General features: G+C 41.3%; 1 protein-coding gene across 1 annotated transcript in view; it reads right to left on the bottom strand.

Moving 5' to 3' along the window:
• The window catches only part of jph3b (junctophilin 3b), a 55,748-nt gene extending 46,271 nt beyond the window's left edge, over window positions 1–9,477 (bottom strand). Inside the window, exon 1 of the mRNA XM_004564613.5 lies at window positions 7,653–9,477. Coding sequence (XP_004564670.1) covers window positions 7,653–8,034 — 382 coding nt within the window. The 5' untranslated portion in view covers window positions 8,035–9,477. The remainder of the gene's footprint in view (window positions 1–7,652) is intronic.
• Between the last annotated feature and the right edge of the window lie 8,806 nt (window positions 9,478–18,283).

The raw sequence follows: 18,283 nt of genomic DNA, 5'->3' as shown, positions 1-18,283 counted from the left end.
AAGCGGGTCAGCAGTGTTTATTGATGATGTGACTGTGCTATATACTCTGCTCAGATTCAGCCAAATACTGCAAAACTGATCAGACAGTGCTCCACAGAGCAAATGATTAATGACCCAAAGTATACCGCGAGAGCAACCCGAGAGTTTCCTAAGGCGAAGATATGAGATCTTTCACAGTCACTTGTTCTCAAGCCAACACTGGAGATAAAACTGGATGCAGACAAACAAGCAGACGCTGAAGCCGGCTGCAGTAAATGCCTGGTAGAGCATCTCAAGGGATGAAACACAGCATTTGTTGATGAGTTCTAAATTTCAAACAGGCACTACAGCAAAATATTTTCATCCAAGCGTTGAAAACAATCTTTATACTTAAAGTGGCATTAGTTTCTGCTAAACAATTCCTGATTAGTTAATGTAATACTTTAGTTAATTCCCTTAATCATAATCACATCTTGTTGGATTTAAAAATACAAAAAAGCTAATATTTCCCAAAGATGTATGGAGCTAACTATAACTAATACAGATTATTAGTAATAAGGTTACTGCCAACACAGTCAACATATCCAGTTTAGCAGTACTTGGGTCGCCCTTTAGCAAAAGCATTCAAATGTCTAATATTGCTATTAGACATTTGAATGCTTTTAGCAGTTGGTTGAGGGTGACTTCCTGACTCAAGGAATACTGCTACAGCAACCCAAGAGTTTCTCAAGACAAAGAAGATGGATATTCCTCAATGGCCAAGACAGTCACATAATCTCAAACCAATACAGCACGCTTTACAGTTACTGAAGACAAAACTGGAAGGAGAGACCCACGAACAAGCAGCAAGTAAAGGCCTGGCATCACAATGGAAGAAATTCAGCATTTGCTGACGTCTGTGACTTCTAGACTTGCATAACATAATTTTTAATTGTGTTAGTTTGTCCAATTACTTTTTTAACTTTTTTAACTTCTGGAAATAGGGACTATGCCCAGGAGCTGAAATTAAATTAAAGAAATTAAAGTCAGTAATTCATTCACTTGATTGTTTTATTTAAAATCCACATTAAAAAAGACCACAATTACAACAAAATAACAAAACCAAACAAAGTTTCCCTGTGAAAAAACCCTATGGACCTAACTTTACATTTGGCCTCAGCCATAAATGTAGTAATATTACAGTAAAGGCTGTAAAATGGTGAGATACCTACATGTTTTTTAGTTCCATTGTAGAGCCAGGATTAATCCTTTTAACAGCTTTGCCAGATGGACAATTGAACTTTGTGACTTATATAATGTTTTTTCTAATCTAACCAAGTAGTTTTGGTACCCAGAACTAATCAAAGAGTGTGTGAATATGAAAGTAAAAAATAAAAGGAAACAACAATGGTGCCACACAACATCTTGAAACAAAACTCAACATTCTAAAAATCCCATGGGACAAAGCATACATCATCACTAACCCTCTAGTGACCTTGTTTGGATTTTTTAGGTGTTCTCTCTAAAAAGAGGAAATAAAATAACAAAGGATATCAATACTGTGCACTGCAAAAGAACAACTGAAAAATAAATAAATAAGAAAGGTATCTCACAACTTTAGGGCTTTTATTTTGAAAATAACATGCTTTGATTTGACTTATAACCTTCTATCATATTGCAGACCTCCCAGGAATTTATCTTGAGGACTTCCTGCTTTTACAGAAATACAGTTTACACAAATAAAGGTGAGCATGTCAAAAACAATCTATAGCTGCTAGAAATGCTGAAGGCAGAAATGAAAGGAGATGGCCAATCACATTCAATAGCATTCAGTTAACAAGTTAACTAATGCTATTAAAAACTACCACTAGCAAACCAACATCAGCAACTTTGCTAACAGCAAACCTACCTTGATAATGACATCAAAATAACATGATTGAAATATTTATTTATCTGTAAACAGCTTTAATCGTTGCTTATAATGTTTTAAACCAAAATGCATAACATCTGCTGGTTTCAAATGTTTCTTCATCCGAATGGACAGTCTAAGAATTGCAGGTAAAATACTGGATTCACCTGACTTGCATGACACTTCCTTTGAATTTACTTTCTTTCAAGGCTAAAATAATCAACAGGATAAGCCTCAGAATTTGGGAAATTTCAATATTTCTCTTTTTGATGAGATTTTACAAAGCAAAAAAATCTTAAAAATAAACTAATCATAAAAATAGACAGTAGAAGGACAGAATACATGAAACTAAGTTGAGTCAAATGAGAGGAAAGGGCTGTCTGAATATGCAATTCCTACTTGTGACTTGTCATAGTCACAAATAAGAGTTCAAACTGTTTGTGAATTGCTTTTCCCTTCCTCTCTTCCACACAGAGGTGAGAAGTGAAGGTTTTCCTGCAAACAGCAATCCTGAAGCTGACGGGGACTGAGACAACGCTCAGAAGACTTCAGCCGTGCTCACGGTTGTAAGCCTGTTAGGGTTGTCTGAGACCTCGAGCATTATCTTGGCCATGTCTAAGATAATTCTGTGTAATAAGTCCATTATATGCTGGTTACATGAGTTGCTATAGGGCATGAGCTAACTACATGGCCGACTGGGTGAAAGAAAGCAGAGTGGCACTTCTGACCGAAGTGATTCCTCCCACACACACTGAAAATATATTCTCTCAAATATATTCTTTTACACATGCTTGTTATTTTTCCTGTAAAATGCATGTCTCACTAATCAGCGAGCCAAAGGAAACAGGTTTTTGATCTCATTTGGCCCACCTACCGTTGCAGGGTGAGTTTAAAACAAGATAAGTGGATTTATTATTTATTATGCGGATTTATTATGCTTACATAACACGGCCAGAGCGAGAATAATTACAGCAGTGATAGCGGCTTTTAGCAGGCTAGCAGGGTGTGTTAATTTAGAACAATTATAAATCAGATTTAGCATATTTACCAACAGCTGGAGGACATGAGGGAGGTTCAGAGATACTTGTGAGCGGCCGCACACCTCGTGTGATTGAGCATCTGCCATGATATGAATGCTCTCGTGCTTTTTCTTGTCTTTTTGACATTTCATATTCACATAAGTTGGAAAGGGGAATTTTTAGGTCAGTTTGTACATCTCTGACAATAGCATATTCACCACTACTGCTGTAATCTCTAGCAGTTAGCATTGTTGTACACAGTGACAGCTGTAATCTCTCTTTGTGACTTCAACTCTCACTAAAGTGATTACTGAATCCGTCTACTGCTCTCTTTTCATTTTTCTACTCCACTCCCTCTCTCCTTCTCTCTCTATGTGGTTGGTAATCAGTCAGCTTAGCTCTTCTTCTCAGTAAACAACATTAGCCCGGAAGGCCAAACCAGCCAATCCAGGCTCGGCAGAGCCGGCTGGGCGGCCAATAGCAGCGAGGAACATCAAGTCCCTCGTGACACAGTGACCTGCTGCATGTCAGTGAGCATTGCTATGGAAACCCTACTGTACAGCGCGGCTCAGTGGAAATGCAGCAAATTGAGGGAGGGAGGAGAGAGGTGGGAGGAGAGGAGAGAGGGATGCTGGCAGACGTGGGAGAGTAACGAAGAGAAAAACTAAACAGCAGCGGTAGAGACGGAGGAGGAGTGTTTCCTAGAAATTTGGCATCAGGTGGAGTTGGAGGGGAAGTGTAGCTGACTCAAATTGCACAGCGTGTTTCAAAAGTATGTAGGCAGCAGAGCATCTTTGAATGCTGTGGCTTCTGGCTCATATTGCTCTGGAGATGACTGAGCTGTGAGTCTGTAAGGCAGATTTTACTGTGAAGCGCTCTGCACTGGACCGTATCACAAAACCAATGAAGGAAAATGATTATTTCAGCTTTAAGCTAAACATTTAAAATCACATTTAAGCTGTCTTAATAAGCAACAACAGTTAGACCTGGCATAGTTTAAGCTCGTGTTTTTTTCATGGAAATTAACAGCTATTAATTTTAAACTCCTATATCTTCTTCACAAACTTGGGTGTCCACGTGACACCAATAACCCTTTTATGGCTGAGGGGCAAAAAGGACTGACAAGTCCCAGGTTTTCTGACACTGTATAAGATTCATGTTCTTTTTTAGACTTTATTAAAGTTTTGCAGTCACATGACAACTAACTATGTGACGTTAACTTGTCCGATATTTTAGACATGTCACAATAATTGTGACAGTGTAGGGTCAAGTCATTCAGGCCCCTTTCACTCAGCCCTGAAAGCAGTGACGCCTCGTCAACCACCGGGTTCTCAGGATAAGTGTTAAGTGTAAGGATAAACCTTATTTGATACATAGCAGATTATATATATCGTGATTGCTAGTAATTTCCTTGGAGATTTACTTTCAAAATAAAAGTTTTTTGACTACTCTCCCTATTCATGACATGGACACTGTGATGTCAGTTCAGGATGTAGCCTTCGACTGCCGCTCGAATGAAAGTAGAAAAACCTGATGAACAGATTAACTTTGCTGCTTCTGTGAATACTGTCTGTATATTGAGCTGCACTTTATTTTCTGATAGCTTTCATGTTCTCTGAATAGCCTCTACTGTATCTTTCATTTGCCGAGAAAATACCTGTTGTACAGTCACTTATCCAAGTGATTGTACAACTTGGATAATGGAAAAAAACGGACTGAACTGTGCTGCATGTCTTCTTCCAAAGTGATGATAAAACAAGTAATTTTTACACATTATTTATGCAGCATTTGCATTCGAAGAAGCAATTTACACATGTCAATATAAGTTTGCATTAGCACAGATTAGAAAATAGGAAAAGGATAGAACGCAAGTAGGAAAAGCTCACATTCTCTTTACACACAGACCGGACAGCTAGAAAATATCGTTTTTTGGTGCAAACAACTTTTGGGCTCCACCAGCTTCTTCTTAGTTGACGTTCACATTTATCCAGGCTTGGGAGGAACCCTAGGAGTCATACTAGCGTGTTACCCACTGAGGCTGGGATTTTGTTTCCTCCCAGTTTTGAACTGGGCATCTTTTTTGTGTGTGAGGCAAATGTGTTCATCACTACACTATGGAGGCGCTGATGCAGGTTTATAATTACAAGTAAAGTCAGGAACACATTCGGCCGCAGGAAGGCAAGATTCATGTTCGCATTTCTTCTTTGGTTACTGAACTATTTATCTTTTTCTGGTTATTGTTTTCTGTTTCTTAAATTCTGCACCAGCATCAATGGTTACTTCCTCTATTAAAACATATTAGTTTTATTACCTCACAGATCTATAAAAAGAACAGATGCATGCTGTTATAATAAGGACACTGTGTACTGTTGGAGCTAGATAACCACGCGTAACTAGGCCAATCTCTGCTGCATTTACTGTATGTGGGTTCAAATGATACAGTTACGCTCCAACATATCCCTCTCTGAAAGGCCCATTTTTGTCTTTCTCTTTCTTTCTTTAATGATCTCACTCGCCTCCTGATTAGAGAGTATCTCTCATAACAATCACGATAATCATCTATCCACCGAGTGAGCCATCTCTCAGTTTTCAGTTCATCATATAAGTGATCTATTCATCCATTAATCTGTACATCTGTTGAATCATCTATGCCTCCCTCTGTCAGTCCGTCCATCTGTCTGGTCATCTATCAAGCCGAATTATTCTCCTTTGTACCGAATCAACCCCTAAAACCAGTCTGGTCTGCGGATTTTATCGGGCTGCTCAGGACTGTGTGTGTTTGTGTGTCGTGAAGAGCAGTGTAATGCGGCCTGGTAGTTGTAGAGTTATGTAACGAGGCTTTAGCGGCACGTATGCTACTGTCAGCTCCATACTTACACACATACTACCAGATTTCATGGCTGTGCAGTGTATGCATGTGCAGTCACACCCACAGCGACTGAACTAGGTCACAACCTAAGAGACTCAACATGCAACTGATTTCATTTTCTAGGCAATTGTGATGCAGATTTGGAAGACTTTACAAATGAAAGAAGAAGAATCAAATGTATAATTACATGTTTTGCTTTTTCAAACACAGACATATTTCATGCATTTAAGCGACCAACATTTCATCTGGTGTCCCTAGCAGACTGATGGATGCTTTTGGGTGTTTGGCACAAATAGTGTGCTGATATTGGCTGTGTTTGTAGTCATGCTAGTGGCTCTTATGATTATCATTTCATCATAAAATTAAATATTTTGACACCTATTGGATGGAATAGCATCAAACTGTGAATGTATTTATGGGCTCCACAGATTTACTATGATAGTTTTTATTCTTTGGATCAAAATTCCAATTAAAAAGTATTTTAATATAGTTATTCTGGTCAAACTGGGGGGAGATAAGCCATATGCCACTGGGTTTATTGCTAATCAGTAAATTATAGCATGTTAACATGCTAATAAAGAATGATAAACAATATAAACGTTACATTTCCCTTGTCATAAAGATATCAGGATGCTGACTTTCGTATTTATTGCAGCATGTGACTGACTAACATGACTGTAGATGCGTAGGGCCAGTTTTAATAAGCAGGGGAAATTACTGTAATGGCTTAAAGTGGAGGGGGAAAAGCACCAGCGGGACTGGAATACTAATAATGTGTACACTGATGAACAGTCGGTTTATTTTTGTGCTAACCAGCAATTCTCAATCTGGAACGCTGCTGCCACCAAGGCTGTGTGGTAACTGCACACCATTTGGAAATCACAAGACTGACCTCCAACCGGTTCCCAACTTTTAATTTACTTTCTGATTGTTACTTTTCCTGGATAAACATTATTCACTGTCCGTGGTCCTGAAACAGGAAAAAAAAGAACAGTGGGAAAGATTTCATGTATTTTTTTGGGACTTTTTTCTGGCTTCAGGGGTAAAATTAAGCCTTCAAACGTCTGAAAATAAGACCCTTTAAAAGCTTGCTTAATCTCCTGAAAAGAAACACCAAAAATATAAGACTTACGAGTAGTTTTGGTGCATCTGGTATAACAGAAAAACATGCATTAGCAATCTATCTTTTCTGATAGCACTTTCCTCCAGCAATTCAAGCCCATTAATACAAGTAGAGAAAATATCCCTCCCTATAAAAGCAAATACTGCAGCCAGGTCAAGTGCAAGATGGATTAAAAACTTCTGTCCTATACAAACTAGTTCAAATTTTAGGTAACTAGGAAATTATGAAAAAGTGCACAAATGCAATGTCTGTCCTCTGTTCAGCAATGTTTTTGGGGCTTGTTACTTGGGAGCTGATGTCCTCTTCCATCCCTCTAACCTTTCACTCATCCCTTAAGACTGCGTGGCCTGAATTGAAGGACTCTAAATACACAGAGTGTCCTCAGCAGCTGAATTGAAAGTTGAGGGTTGGGAGGACACGAGGAAGAGGAGGAGAAAGACAGAGAAAGGAGGAATCAGAGACAGAAAATGAGAGCAAGTACATTTTCAAAAGCTGTCCTGGCGCGACCTCTTGCCTCAGCATGAGCATGTGTGTGTGTTAACAAGGCGTGATAGAAGAAAGGATGACCCTAGAAAACCTTTAGAAAAGTTCCTCCTACTGTGCATCTGCTCTCGGCCTGTCAATCATCAACCAGTAAGAGGCTGTTTTCACAGAGGACAGTTGTCAAATATCGCTCATTGACAGGAACTGAGTGGTGTGCCTTCTGCCACACGCAAACCAACTCCCAAAACACCCACAATGCATCTGTCCTTCTGTATCTCCTATAGTTCTTACCTCCATCCGAGTACGTCTCTGTTCCGTATCCGTCCTGCAGGCCGTTGTTCCACGTCCCTTCGTACTTCCCGCTTGTCCCCGTGCTCTCCCGCACGCCATAGCGTCCTTTAAAGCCATTCGTCCACTCGCCTTTGTACACCCAGCGGCCTTTATTCTCAACGCCCACACCGTGTCTCTTGCCCTGAGCCCAGGTGCCCTGGTAGGTGTTCCCGCTGGGCCAAGTGTAGACACCCAGCAGTTCAAACCCATGGGCCCAGGAGCCGCAGTACTCGCCCTGGCCTTTGGGTCCAGTGCAGATCCCGTGACCGTGCGCCTTGCCCTCCTCCCACCCTCCGCAGTATGACCCCCCATCGTCAAAGTTGAACCTGCCGCCAGTGGACATGCATGAAACAGGTCTTGGCAATTCCCCTGAAGCCTCGACAAAAAGAAAAAGAAAAGAAAAGAAAAAAGAAGGAAGGAAAAAGGACAGGTTGGTGCTAGAACCAATCCATGGAGCGGAGTTTGGAGGTTGGTGAGGGTAGGGGTAAGGAGGTGAAGGAGGGAGTGGGAGGGAGTGAACTCCCACACAAATCAAGATAGGCCACTTTCAGTTTCCCACTAGCTTGGTGTGGAAGAATTGGAAATGAGGTGGACTAAAAAAAAAACAAACAAACAAAAAAGCGTGGCCCCTCACAGCTGTGTCAGGGCTCTCCCGGCCTGTTGGGGAAAGGTAGAAGGTTGCTGTTCACTCCATCCTCTTCGTAGGCTCTTTGTAGCTTTGGCTAGCACTTTCCAGCTTCTCTGTGGCCTTTCCAGGTGAGAGAGGAGGAGAGTAGGGCCAGAGCTGCCATTATTCTCCCTCAGCAGAAGTTTAATCCATGAGGCAGCTCCGCCGGCCTGCCATCGGCCTGCCTACACAGTCTACGACACAAACGCAGAACTCTTCCTCCTACTCTCTTGCCTGCCTTCCGCTCAGGCCCACTCAATCTGCCACCTCCTACCTGATGATGCCTCCACCTCTCTGGGGTGTAGAGCCGAGAAGTTTTCCCGGTGGCAGCCCTTCAAACCTCCGAGCCTCCAGCATAGACGCCACCCTGATCAGCACAGAGGCTTCAGCTGGAGCGGTGACATGATATTTGACAAAAGAAGAAAAAAAAAAACAAAAAGGAAAAAAAAAGATTCTCCTCCTCAGATTTTTCTTTTTCTCCAAGTCTGTTGTTGACGATCAGACAAAAATATTTAAAGTGAGACTCTGTGGCTCACACCAGACTTCATTCTCAGCTTTAACACACACACATATACTGCGCTTTGCTGCACAGCCAGGGATCGCACACATGCATAGAGAGAGGGAGAGAGACAGAAATAATGGGAAAAACACAGAATGTAATCTGCTTGGCTGCCTGTTTCGTCTGTCCTGTGGTGCCGGAGAGCAGCAATGCAGTCTCCTGCCTTATGCACGCATACACTATATGCAGGCACACACACATATGCACACACACTCCTTCTGACAGAAAGTGCGCACACACAGACAATGAAAATAAATAACTGAACTGATTAATTTCTCTTCTTCTATTCCCCGTCTTCCTCTCTCTCTCAGTCTGACTGTAGGTCTTTAATCCACTGCGTCCATAAGTGGTTTATCCTCTGCGTGGGCTGCCTTCAGATTGCCTGTTTGATGAAATACCATCCATCTATATGATCCTGTTAAGGTGCGCTCTGTCCTCTTCAGCATCGCCTGCTCGTCTCCATGTTTCCCTATGGAGTGCCGGCTGACGCACAGCCTGCCTGCTGCCTTGGTCTTACAATCTCTTCTCCTCCTACGGCTGGATCTCTGTAGCTCTCTCTCTCGCTCTCTCTCTCTCTCAGAAAATCTGCTCATTAGAGAGGACTGTTCCAATGCAGCCACAACCCCCCTCCTTCCCTGCTCAATAGCACAATCCAGTTCTTAAAGAGATAGAAACGCCACACACAACTTTCTATTGCCACCCTCATCTGTAGCTTTATTTTTTAGACTGTTTATCATTATCTCGGCTTATCTCTAATTTTATTGGCCTGAATACACAAGGGCTGGATGATGATACTGATTCTAAAAGTCCTGAGGATGGTTTATTCCATGTCATTAACTTTTTGTCTACTGGGTAGTTTCTGTTTGCCTTGTTTGTCCTTTGTGGTCTCTCTTTCATCCCCCAAAGATTCATGCCAAAATTAATCCCCCTCCCTGATCTCAGTGCTCTTCCTGTTAAATGGGAGCTCTTCCTTCCCACTGTTGCCAAGTAATCGCTCAAAGAGGATTAGATTGTTGGGGTTTTCTCTCTGACACTGCAGGCTCTGTAGAATATAGCCTTGAAGAAATAATCATTAATCCATCGATTTTCTTAACTATTTATCCAAATGAAGCTTATGCTTAAGTGCAATAAGGAAGTTTTGTATTTACTAATCTGTCTGCTTTTTAGGGTGTTTGGTTGCTAGTCTGTTCTTTACATCACTTCCACTTCTATACACTGTAGAGATGGATAGTATTTCATCAAACAGGCAATCTGAAGGCAGCCCACGCAGAGGATAAACCACTTATGGACGCAGTGGATCAAAGACCTACAGGGCTCGTGGCTCAAGAGTTGGGTGTTTGCCTTGTAATCGGACGGTTGCCAGTTCGAGCGCCGGCTTGGACAGTCTTGGTCTTTGTGTTCTTGGGCAAGACACTTCACCCGTTGCCTTCTGGTGGTGGTCAGAGGGCCTGGCAGCCTTGCCTCTGTCAGTGCACCCCAGGGTGGATGTGGCTACAATGTAGCTTGCCATCACCAGTGTGTGAATGGGTGGATGACTGAATGTGTAAAGCACTTTGGGGTCCTTAGGGACTAGTTAAGCACTATACAAATACAGACCATTTACACAGCAGAACTCAATTCTGACATTATCGCTCTAGCCCAGCCATCTTTCTGCCCTGGTTCTTCAAGCCAATCAGCCTCCACTCTGCATACTTTAAATCATACTGCTCATCTTTGATTCTCACTTGTGGCGCAACCCACCTCCGCCTAAACACAAGTCACTCAGTGCGCCATCCAAGCCTCCATCTTATCTTCTTCCCCACCGGTGCCTAGACTCTGATTATCCTTCCCTAATTCCGATCACTGCTGCGATTGTGTTCTGCTGTGATGGGCCATCAGAGGCTTATAGCCAAATAGCATTGTCTGTATATCAATAAACTTTCAGCTTCTTTTAAGGATCTCTCCTTATTGGACATATAGTTACGTGGGCTGGAGCCTATCACAGCTAATCCTAGGAGTTTCATTCAGTTCATCTGGACACGAGTTCAGTCTCACTTGACAGCAGATTCCACAACCCTATAAAAACGCATAGCTCCCTAATGATCAACACCAGCACCCCTACATAGCAATAAGTCATGAGATCAGATTCAAGATCACTGATATGCAAAGTTGTCATTGCCATTAATCACTGGCCATGTGCGCTATACAAAGAGAATTGATGAATGGCTGCAATCAAAGCATAGTTAGATGTTCAAAGATGTACTCTTAGGTCCACTCTTCAATTCAAAGATGATTGTTTGCTTATTACATAAACAGCCGGCTTGCCCTGGGGTGGACTAATTTCTGGTGTAGCATGTTTTGGGGCTTATAAACCACAGAGATCGAGCCTTTTAAAAATACACCCAGCTGACAGACACAGGATCACAGATATGGTTTTCACTCAGGCAGTTTTTTTCCTTTTTCTTCTGTCTTGGATCGCCTGGAGCTTTCTTTAGGTGTCTTCTCTACTTTGACAAATGCTCAGCTGGGATAACCAAATTTACCCAGATCATCTTTGATATGGTGTTCTTCTGCTTCCTTGGCAACTGTGTCTTTGGGGACAGTGTTTGCTCAGTGTTGCAGTTTTTTTAATGACACATAATTAGTGCTCCAGTGGATAATGAGAGTCAGACCTTAAATATTGAGCCACATGTTTTGGTTCACAGTTTTAATCAACTTTCAACTACTCACAATTATCAATGGTAATTCCCACCTATCATAGGGCTAAGGTTGGTGTACATCCTGTACAGGTTATGATCCGTAGCTGGGCTAACACAAAGACATACGACTCCACACTCTCAGGCTTACACATGCAGCCAATTTGTCATTTAACTTAAACCGCAAACCTTTGGACTGTGAGAGGTAGCTAGCGTACCAGCAACAAGTTGCGCTACTAAGAAATGCGCTAGAGATTTGAAAACAGATTTCAAGTAAATTTGTCGTCACGACCAATACAAATGCTGTCACATGGACTGTCACAAGTTAACTGTAAGAACACAACCAGGTGGATTTAGATGTGTTGTGTGGTTGTTGGCATAAAGATGCACAGGTGTGAAGCGTTAAGGTGATGATGCCATCACTGGGGATTTCACCCAGGAAAAGTGTTTCTCTGTGGGCTTAATGAGAAATTAATCAGAATCAGAATCAGAATACTTTATTGATCCCTGGGGGAAATTATTTTTTGTTACAGTGCTCCATTAAAGCTGTCTTGTTCCATGTTTGAATAAATCGGCAGACTCTTTTTATTCCTTACATGTCCACCACGTCTTCTGTGATGCTTCTGTATACTGCATGATTATGTTCAGCCCTTTGTATATTGCCTTGGTGTCGGATCTGTCACTAAGCTGGAAGGTAATCTGTTTCAATGGGAGCGCTGGGAGCATCCCATTATTGTTTTCTATTATTAGCATTTTTCATTTTTGTCATTTTAATTTCCTGCCTTTTCTTTATTTTTACAGACAGGTCGTCAGTAATCTCTCGATGCTGCCTGAGCCGTGTGCCAAACTTGCAATATGCTGCATATCCTGTCTTCTATGTTCCTTTAAAGGCGGTTGTGGCTCAGGAGGAAGAGGGTGGGTGTCTACTGTTAAGAAAGAGGGTGGTCCAAGCTCTGGCTCCTTCAATCTAGATGTTGAAGTATCTCTAAAGATGCCAAACCCTGAGATGCCCTGGATGCATCCATCAGAGTGTGAGTGTGTGAAGGTTAGGTTAAAAAGTACCTAGGCATAGAAAAAAAAAAGCCAGGGATGTGTATGTATTCTATAATCGATTTCAGTTTCTGCTCCATTTCTGTTGCAGATGTTAACATAAACAGCTCAAATTAATAATGCCTTAAGAAATCTGGAAATCTGCAGAGGAGTAATCAATTTCAGGCTCTCATTTTTCTCATATGTTTATCATCATAAAGCAACATCTAATCAAATCTGTCATAATGCAATCTCTTGAAGTAATGAATAACTCGGTGATGCATTACAGTTATAACTTTTTTCTTAAAAAAGGATTCCAATTTAATGATGAAATTCGATTAATCTACCCATAATAATATCAGTAATGCTCACTAGCACCTACAGAGGCTTCATGCTGGGTTCAGAAGAATCCGGTTTACTCTGTAGCAGGAGGGAGACACAGACTAATTAATGTGAAACACAGTGTCATTTAATTATTTCATTTAAGTGCATTGTGTGCTTAGCTAGAGTGCTTTTCTTAGTCTCTGATATGCAAACGTGTGTGGACCTGCTTCTGAAGAACTTCAATGTACTGCTTGCATATATAAAACGTGGATGTGGCCATTGATTGGTTTTGGAGCCATAAGCTTTCAACATCATTATAGCTGTTAATTTCCTGGAGTCAGAAGTAACCATATGTATTGTTCAAAGGGTGGAGCGCTAAGTTATACACTAATACTAGTTAGCTCAGTTAGCAAACACACAGACACTCATATCTGCTAATTATTGATACTCAAAAAACTAATGAAATAGTTTAATTTTACTCACTAAAACTGAAGCACAATGTCCCTTGGACAGACTGGACCACACAACAGGCCGTTAGAAATCCTCCAAAAGACAACAGTAGCACAAGCACAGCATAAAGGCAGATTGGTGGCTAGCTAAATAGCAGAGCAGATTGACTACAGCTCTCACTATTGGGATACCCATAACTAAGACCCAATATCCAGGTGGATGAGCTATAAATAAAACTAGAGGAATACACTTTGGGTTATTTCATTTTTGGCTTAATTTCCTCAGTTCCTGTGGTTTTCTCGTGGTCTTCACTGAGGCTAAGCTAACTGCTGCAGAATGGACTAGAGATGTGGTTTTACCTTTTGTTTGTTTTCTTTCTTGTGTTTTTGGATGGGGGTATATTAAATGCTAAAAATATTAGATGTTTGTGTGCAATGGCATGTAAAGTACCAAGAAAAGCATTCCTTTTTGCTTTGCTGTAATATTTATGGGTGCCTTGCATGAAGTGCTGTACCAACTTTGGCCACTCCAAAGAGTTGTATGGCGTTATTTTTGTGCCACTATTCTGAGCGCACGTAAAAAAAAAATGAGCGCACGTAAAAGGAATTTGCAGGTGCAAGTGTTGCATTTATTTTGAGCTAAGAAAAGCTAAATTTGAGTGAACAAAATTCATTGCTGCATGCAAAAAATGTATTTCCGTGTTTGCTATTATCCACAAACACACACACACAATAGCAGCCCCTCTCGCTCAGTTTTTGCATTTGCGCTCGCTCGCTATGTGTTGCTTGCGCTCTCAACATTTCTGCCTGTGCGCGCTCAACTGTTCCTGTACACCGTTATATTTGTGCCACAAAACCAGCTAATCACAGACTTGCAAAAAAATCTGATTGGCTGTTTTGGTCTCCAACCAGCTCGAAATGACGAAACGCAATATCCTATTGTGCTATTGTATGTATGGATAATAGCAAACACTGAAATACATTTTTGCACGCAGCAATGAATTTTGTTCACTCAAATTGAGCTTTTCTTAGCTCAAAACAAATTTCTCCTCAAAATGCAACACTTGCACCTGCAAATTTTCTTTTTACATGCGCTCAATTTTTTTTTTTTTTACGTGCGCTCAGAATAGTGTCACAAAAATAACGCCATAGAGTTGCGTCTCCGAGTTTGGTTCCAGCGGGATTCAACTTCTTCTCTGTGATATTGCAGCCAAGACAGCTGGGGCTACGCTCCACTTGGCCATGTCTTTGTGTCACTTGTTACATAACATCACACTCAGGGTGAGGAAAGCGATTTCAATGGAGCATAAGCAGCTCACGAGGCAAGAGGTATGAACCACTGAACCTGCTGACATCTGAAAGGCTGCAGGTAGAGGAGCTGCTCCCGAAAACTTTGAAAACCATAAAACACTGGCAGACACTACAGAGCCTTTTCTACTTTAGATTCAGTTCTAACAAACCAAAATTGTTCTTTGCTGACCTTTTTGCTGACTCGTCCACTATGCTGGCCGGGGTTCGAAGCGCTGTTCTTTCTTCTCTGTGTGATTTCTGCCTCAAGTGTACCTCAGCGAACTTAACACCTCCAAGTGGATGTAATGTTTAATGCCAGTGTGGCTCATTTTCAATGTGTGATGTAAAACATAATACATTCACACCTGTGTCTCTCACTTTCTCCTACAAGACTTATCGCGTCCTCCTTTCCCATTCACTTTCTTCACACTGCTGTCCTTTTGCTGTTGTTGTCTTTGTCCTTCCGCATGGCAGTGTCTATGAGAGCTAAGCCAATTCTGACCCAGATTATGGTAATAAAATCACTGAGGGTAGGGATTAAGGCTTAGACCTCTAAACACAGCAGACAGAGAGACAAAGGTGGGGGAAGGCTGAAGGTGAGCAGGTGAGCGGGCAACAGAGTGAGACTGGGTTGGTGTGATTTCCTGACCACAACAAATGGATTAGGATTTAGAGAAGTTGGAAGCAAAAGAGTAACGAAGGTTCACAAATCCTTGACATCATTTGAACAGATTCAATTACAGCACTGGCTTAATCACGGATAATGTCATGGGGTGAGGAGAGGAGGAAGACTGAGTGAATGAAGAGGAGCCCTGAATAAAAGTGGCACTCAGACGGTGAGGGGTGGAGATTGGCCACTTCAACTCCAAACTTGGAGTACAAACAGGGTTCACATTAACTGCAAATTAATTAGTCAAAGCAAGACAGCAGATATTCATATTTTGTTATCTTTATATGCAGGTTGATGTAAGGATAATTTAGCTAAGTCCACAAGGCCCCACCAGCTAATTCACTCATTTAAAAAAATGTGGGACAAAGTGGGAAATGTCAGCAATGCTGAGCGGTAATCTTAAATTTTTATGTTAAATAATAGTTTATCCAGGAATGTATCACAGACTGTCACACCTTTGTTTAGTGATTAGACAGGTTAACCTTCCTCTTCCTAATAATAAATGCCTTCCTTCCATACTCACTGGGTAAAAGCCAGATTTTAGAAAAGAGCTTGTGCTGCGTAACCATTCATAATGTGGGACATTACCTCAGGATAATGTGGGACAGAGGAGAAGGAACACAAATGATGTGGAGTCCCACACAAAGGAGGACATCTGGTCACTCTAGCTCCAGCCACATTTAAAGTTCTCATTTTATTTATTTCCAACTCATTATTTTTATTCTAGCTTAGCAAGACTCGTAACGCCCCAGATTTAAGCCAGCTTTGTTGTGATTGGCTGCTCCTCACAATCAGAAGGGTTTAATAGCAGGTAGGTGGAGCTTCTGTGCTCAGATGGCCATATTAGGGATATCTGATATCTGTAGCTTCAAAAGAAGCAAAGCACAACAAATTACAGTTTAAAAAAAAATCTATTTTAGTCTTTCTATTGCAGTCAGTGTGCAGTTGCAGCGCCTGTATGAAAACGGCTTTGGCGAGCATGGTTTCACTCATGTGTGTCAGCGTTATAGTGAGAATTATGACTCCTTAAATGCTCCGGGGATATAAATTTCAGCCATTAGGAATGTCAGAGGCCAGTTCCTCCATACTGGCTCAGACATTGATGGTAAAGTAAAGAAACCCACATCTGTCTCTAAACCCGTTTCTCCTCGCTGTTAGGCAACCTCATCCAGCAGCTCACTGTTTGCTCACAATCTGCTCGGTACATACAGTGGGTGATATCTCCAAGCAATCAATAAGAGTGCTCCTCTGCGTGGTCAATCATTACACAAGTGTGCATTTTTGAAACGACTGAATGAAAACCCTGCACGTCTATTTTTGCAATTTAATGTACAGCGAGAACAGAAATATCCAGAAATATCCCTCTGCCTCGAACTGATGCACTCACATTCTACAAGTTTCTGTCTTTCTCGCGCACACTCACGGCTGACGTATCTCTGACGACTGCACGCTACGTGCCCCCCACGTCAGCAGCACACCCCAAAAAAATCTCTTAAGTTATTTATAAAATCTTTTTTTGTACCGCAGTTGAAATAAAAAAAAAAGAGGGGTGGGTGGGGGGTGGGGTCGCACTAGGGGAGAGGGTGAACGAGAGGAAGGCAGCCATCTCCTCCTCTATTATTCATCAGTCTCTTCTCATCCCTTGTTTGCTATGCTGACGGAGGATAAAATAGGTCACCCAGGGATAGGCTGGTGCTCACACGGTGACTGATGTCTTTCCTGACATCGTGCACTTGCCCTCTCATCCTTCCCTGCATGCCTCACTCCTCTTTCCTTTTGCCATCTTCCTGTAAAACACTCCGGCTTTCTCTCCACCTTTCCCTGCTCTTCTGCTCCTCCTCCTCAAATGCAGTCATTCCCCGGCTCAGCTGAGCTTGTTTGCTTTTCCCAGTCAAAGCGAGAGAAAGAAAATTTGTTGCCAACAGCCATCTGCAGAGGGCACACCAACCCAATTATGACTTTGGAATAAAAGGAATGAATGATGCTGCGTGAAAGTCCATGGAAATGGCACAAAAAGCCTCTTTATATCTCAAGCCTGATGTTCTAGGTTTTGTTTTTCTTAAATAAAAAAACCTAAACAATTTCATTTGACAAAAGTCTTCAGCTAGAGAGTGCAACTGTGGCTAGGAAAAGCGTGGTTAAAGTTTTGCTACACAGTGCAATCTAATTTCGATCTTAGGCTGATTTTGTTTTTCTTTTTACCAAAATTGGAAGCCTTAAACTGTGAATAGTTTTGTCAGAGGGATAACCTAGAGGCTTCTTTTTTCCATCTGGCTCACCTATTTTATGTCTTTATAAAACTTGCATGACCTATACGTAATATTACATTGTAAATGATTTTGGTTAGTATTGTGATACAGCTTAAAGTAAGTATTGTTCTTGATCTTAAGAGCTGTAGCTATCTTTCTTTTGTTTTTTTGGGTTTTTTTTTTTTTTTTTAAATCAGATTGTGTGAAATATTGTTAATGTCATTCAAATAGCATTATTCTGGCATTAACAATGTGAATCTACTTAATATTAAGACTTTATGTAAGCAGTTAGTATAGTGTGATAATGTAGGGTCATTAGTGCTTTGTTAAGTTGGGACACATTTTTTACAAAATGGGCTGGGAGTGAACAATGTGTAAATTCGAAACCTCTGCAAAAACAGGGTTGCTAAAACATTAGAGATTACACCACGGTTATGGTGGGGAAGTCTCCCTTGTCTTCACCAAGATTGTTTTTGTTCCCTCAAAACTTGGGGTAGCCTTAGATCACTTCTATCCTCTTTAAATAATGTATTACAGCATTCATTAATGCAGTATAGCTAATAGTCTGCAAGGTTTAATTCTTCTGTTTGTGTGGTCTACAGATAAAGGAGGAGTTCAAGAGAATAACCACTGTAAGCCTTGAATGGCTACACTTGACCATTGCACCCCAAAACTGATGG

The sequence above is a fragment of the Maylandia zebra genome, linkage group LG7 (genome assembly GCF_041146795.1).
Source record: "Maylandia zebra isolate NMK-2024a linkage group LG7, Mzebra_GT3a, whole genome shotgun sequence".
NCBI lineage: Eukaryota > Metazoa > Chordata > Actinopteri > Cichliformes > Cichlidae > Maylandia > Maylandia zebra.
The sequence above is the reverse complement of the archived record's forward strand: the minus strand, read 5'-3'. Positions and strand labels throughout refer to the sequence as shown.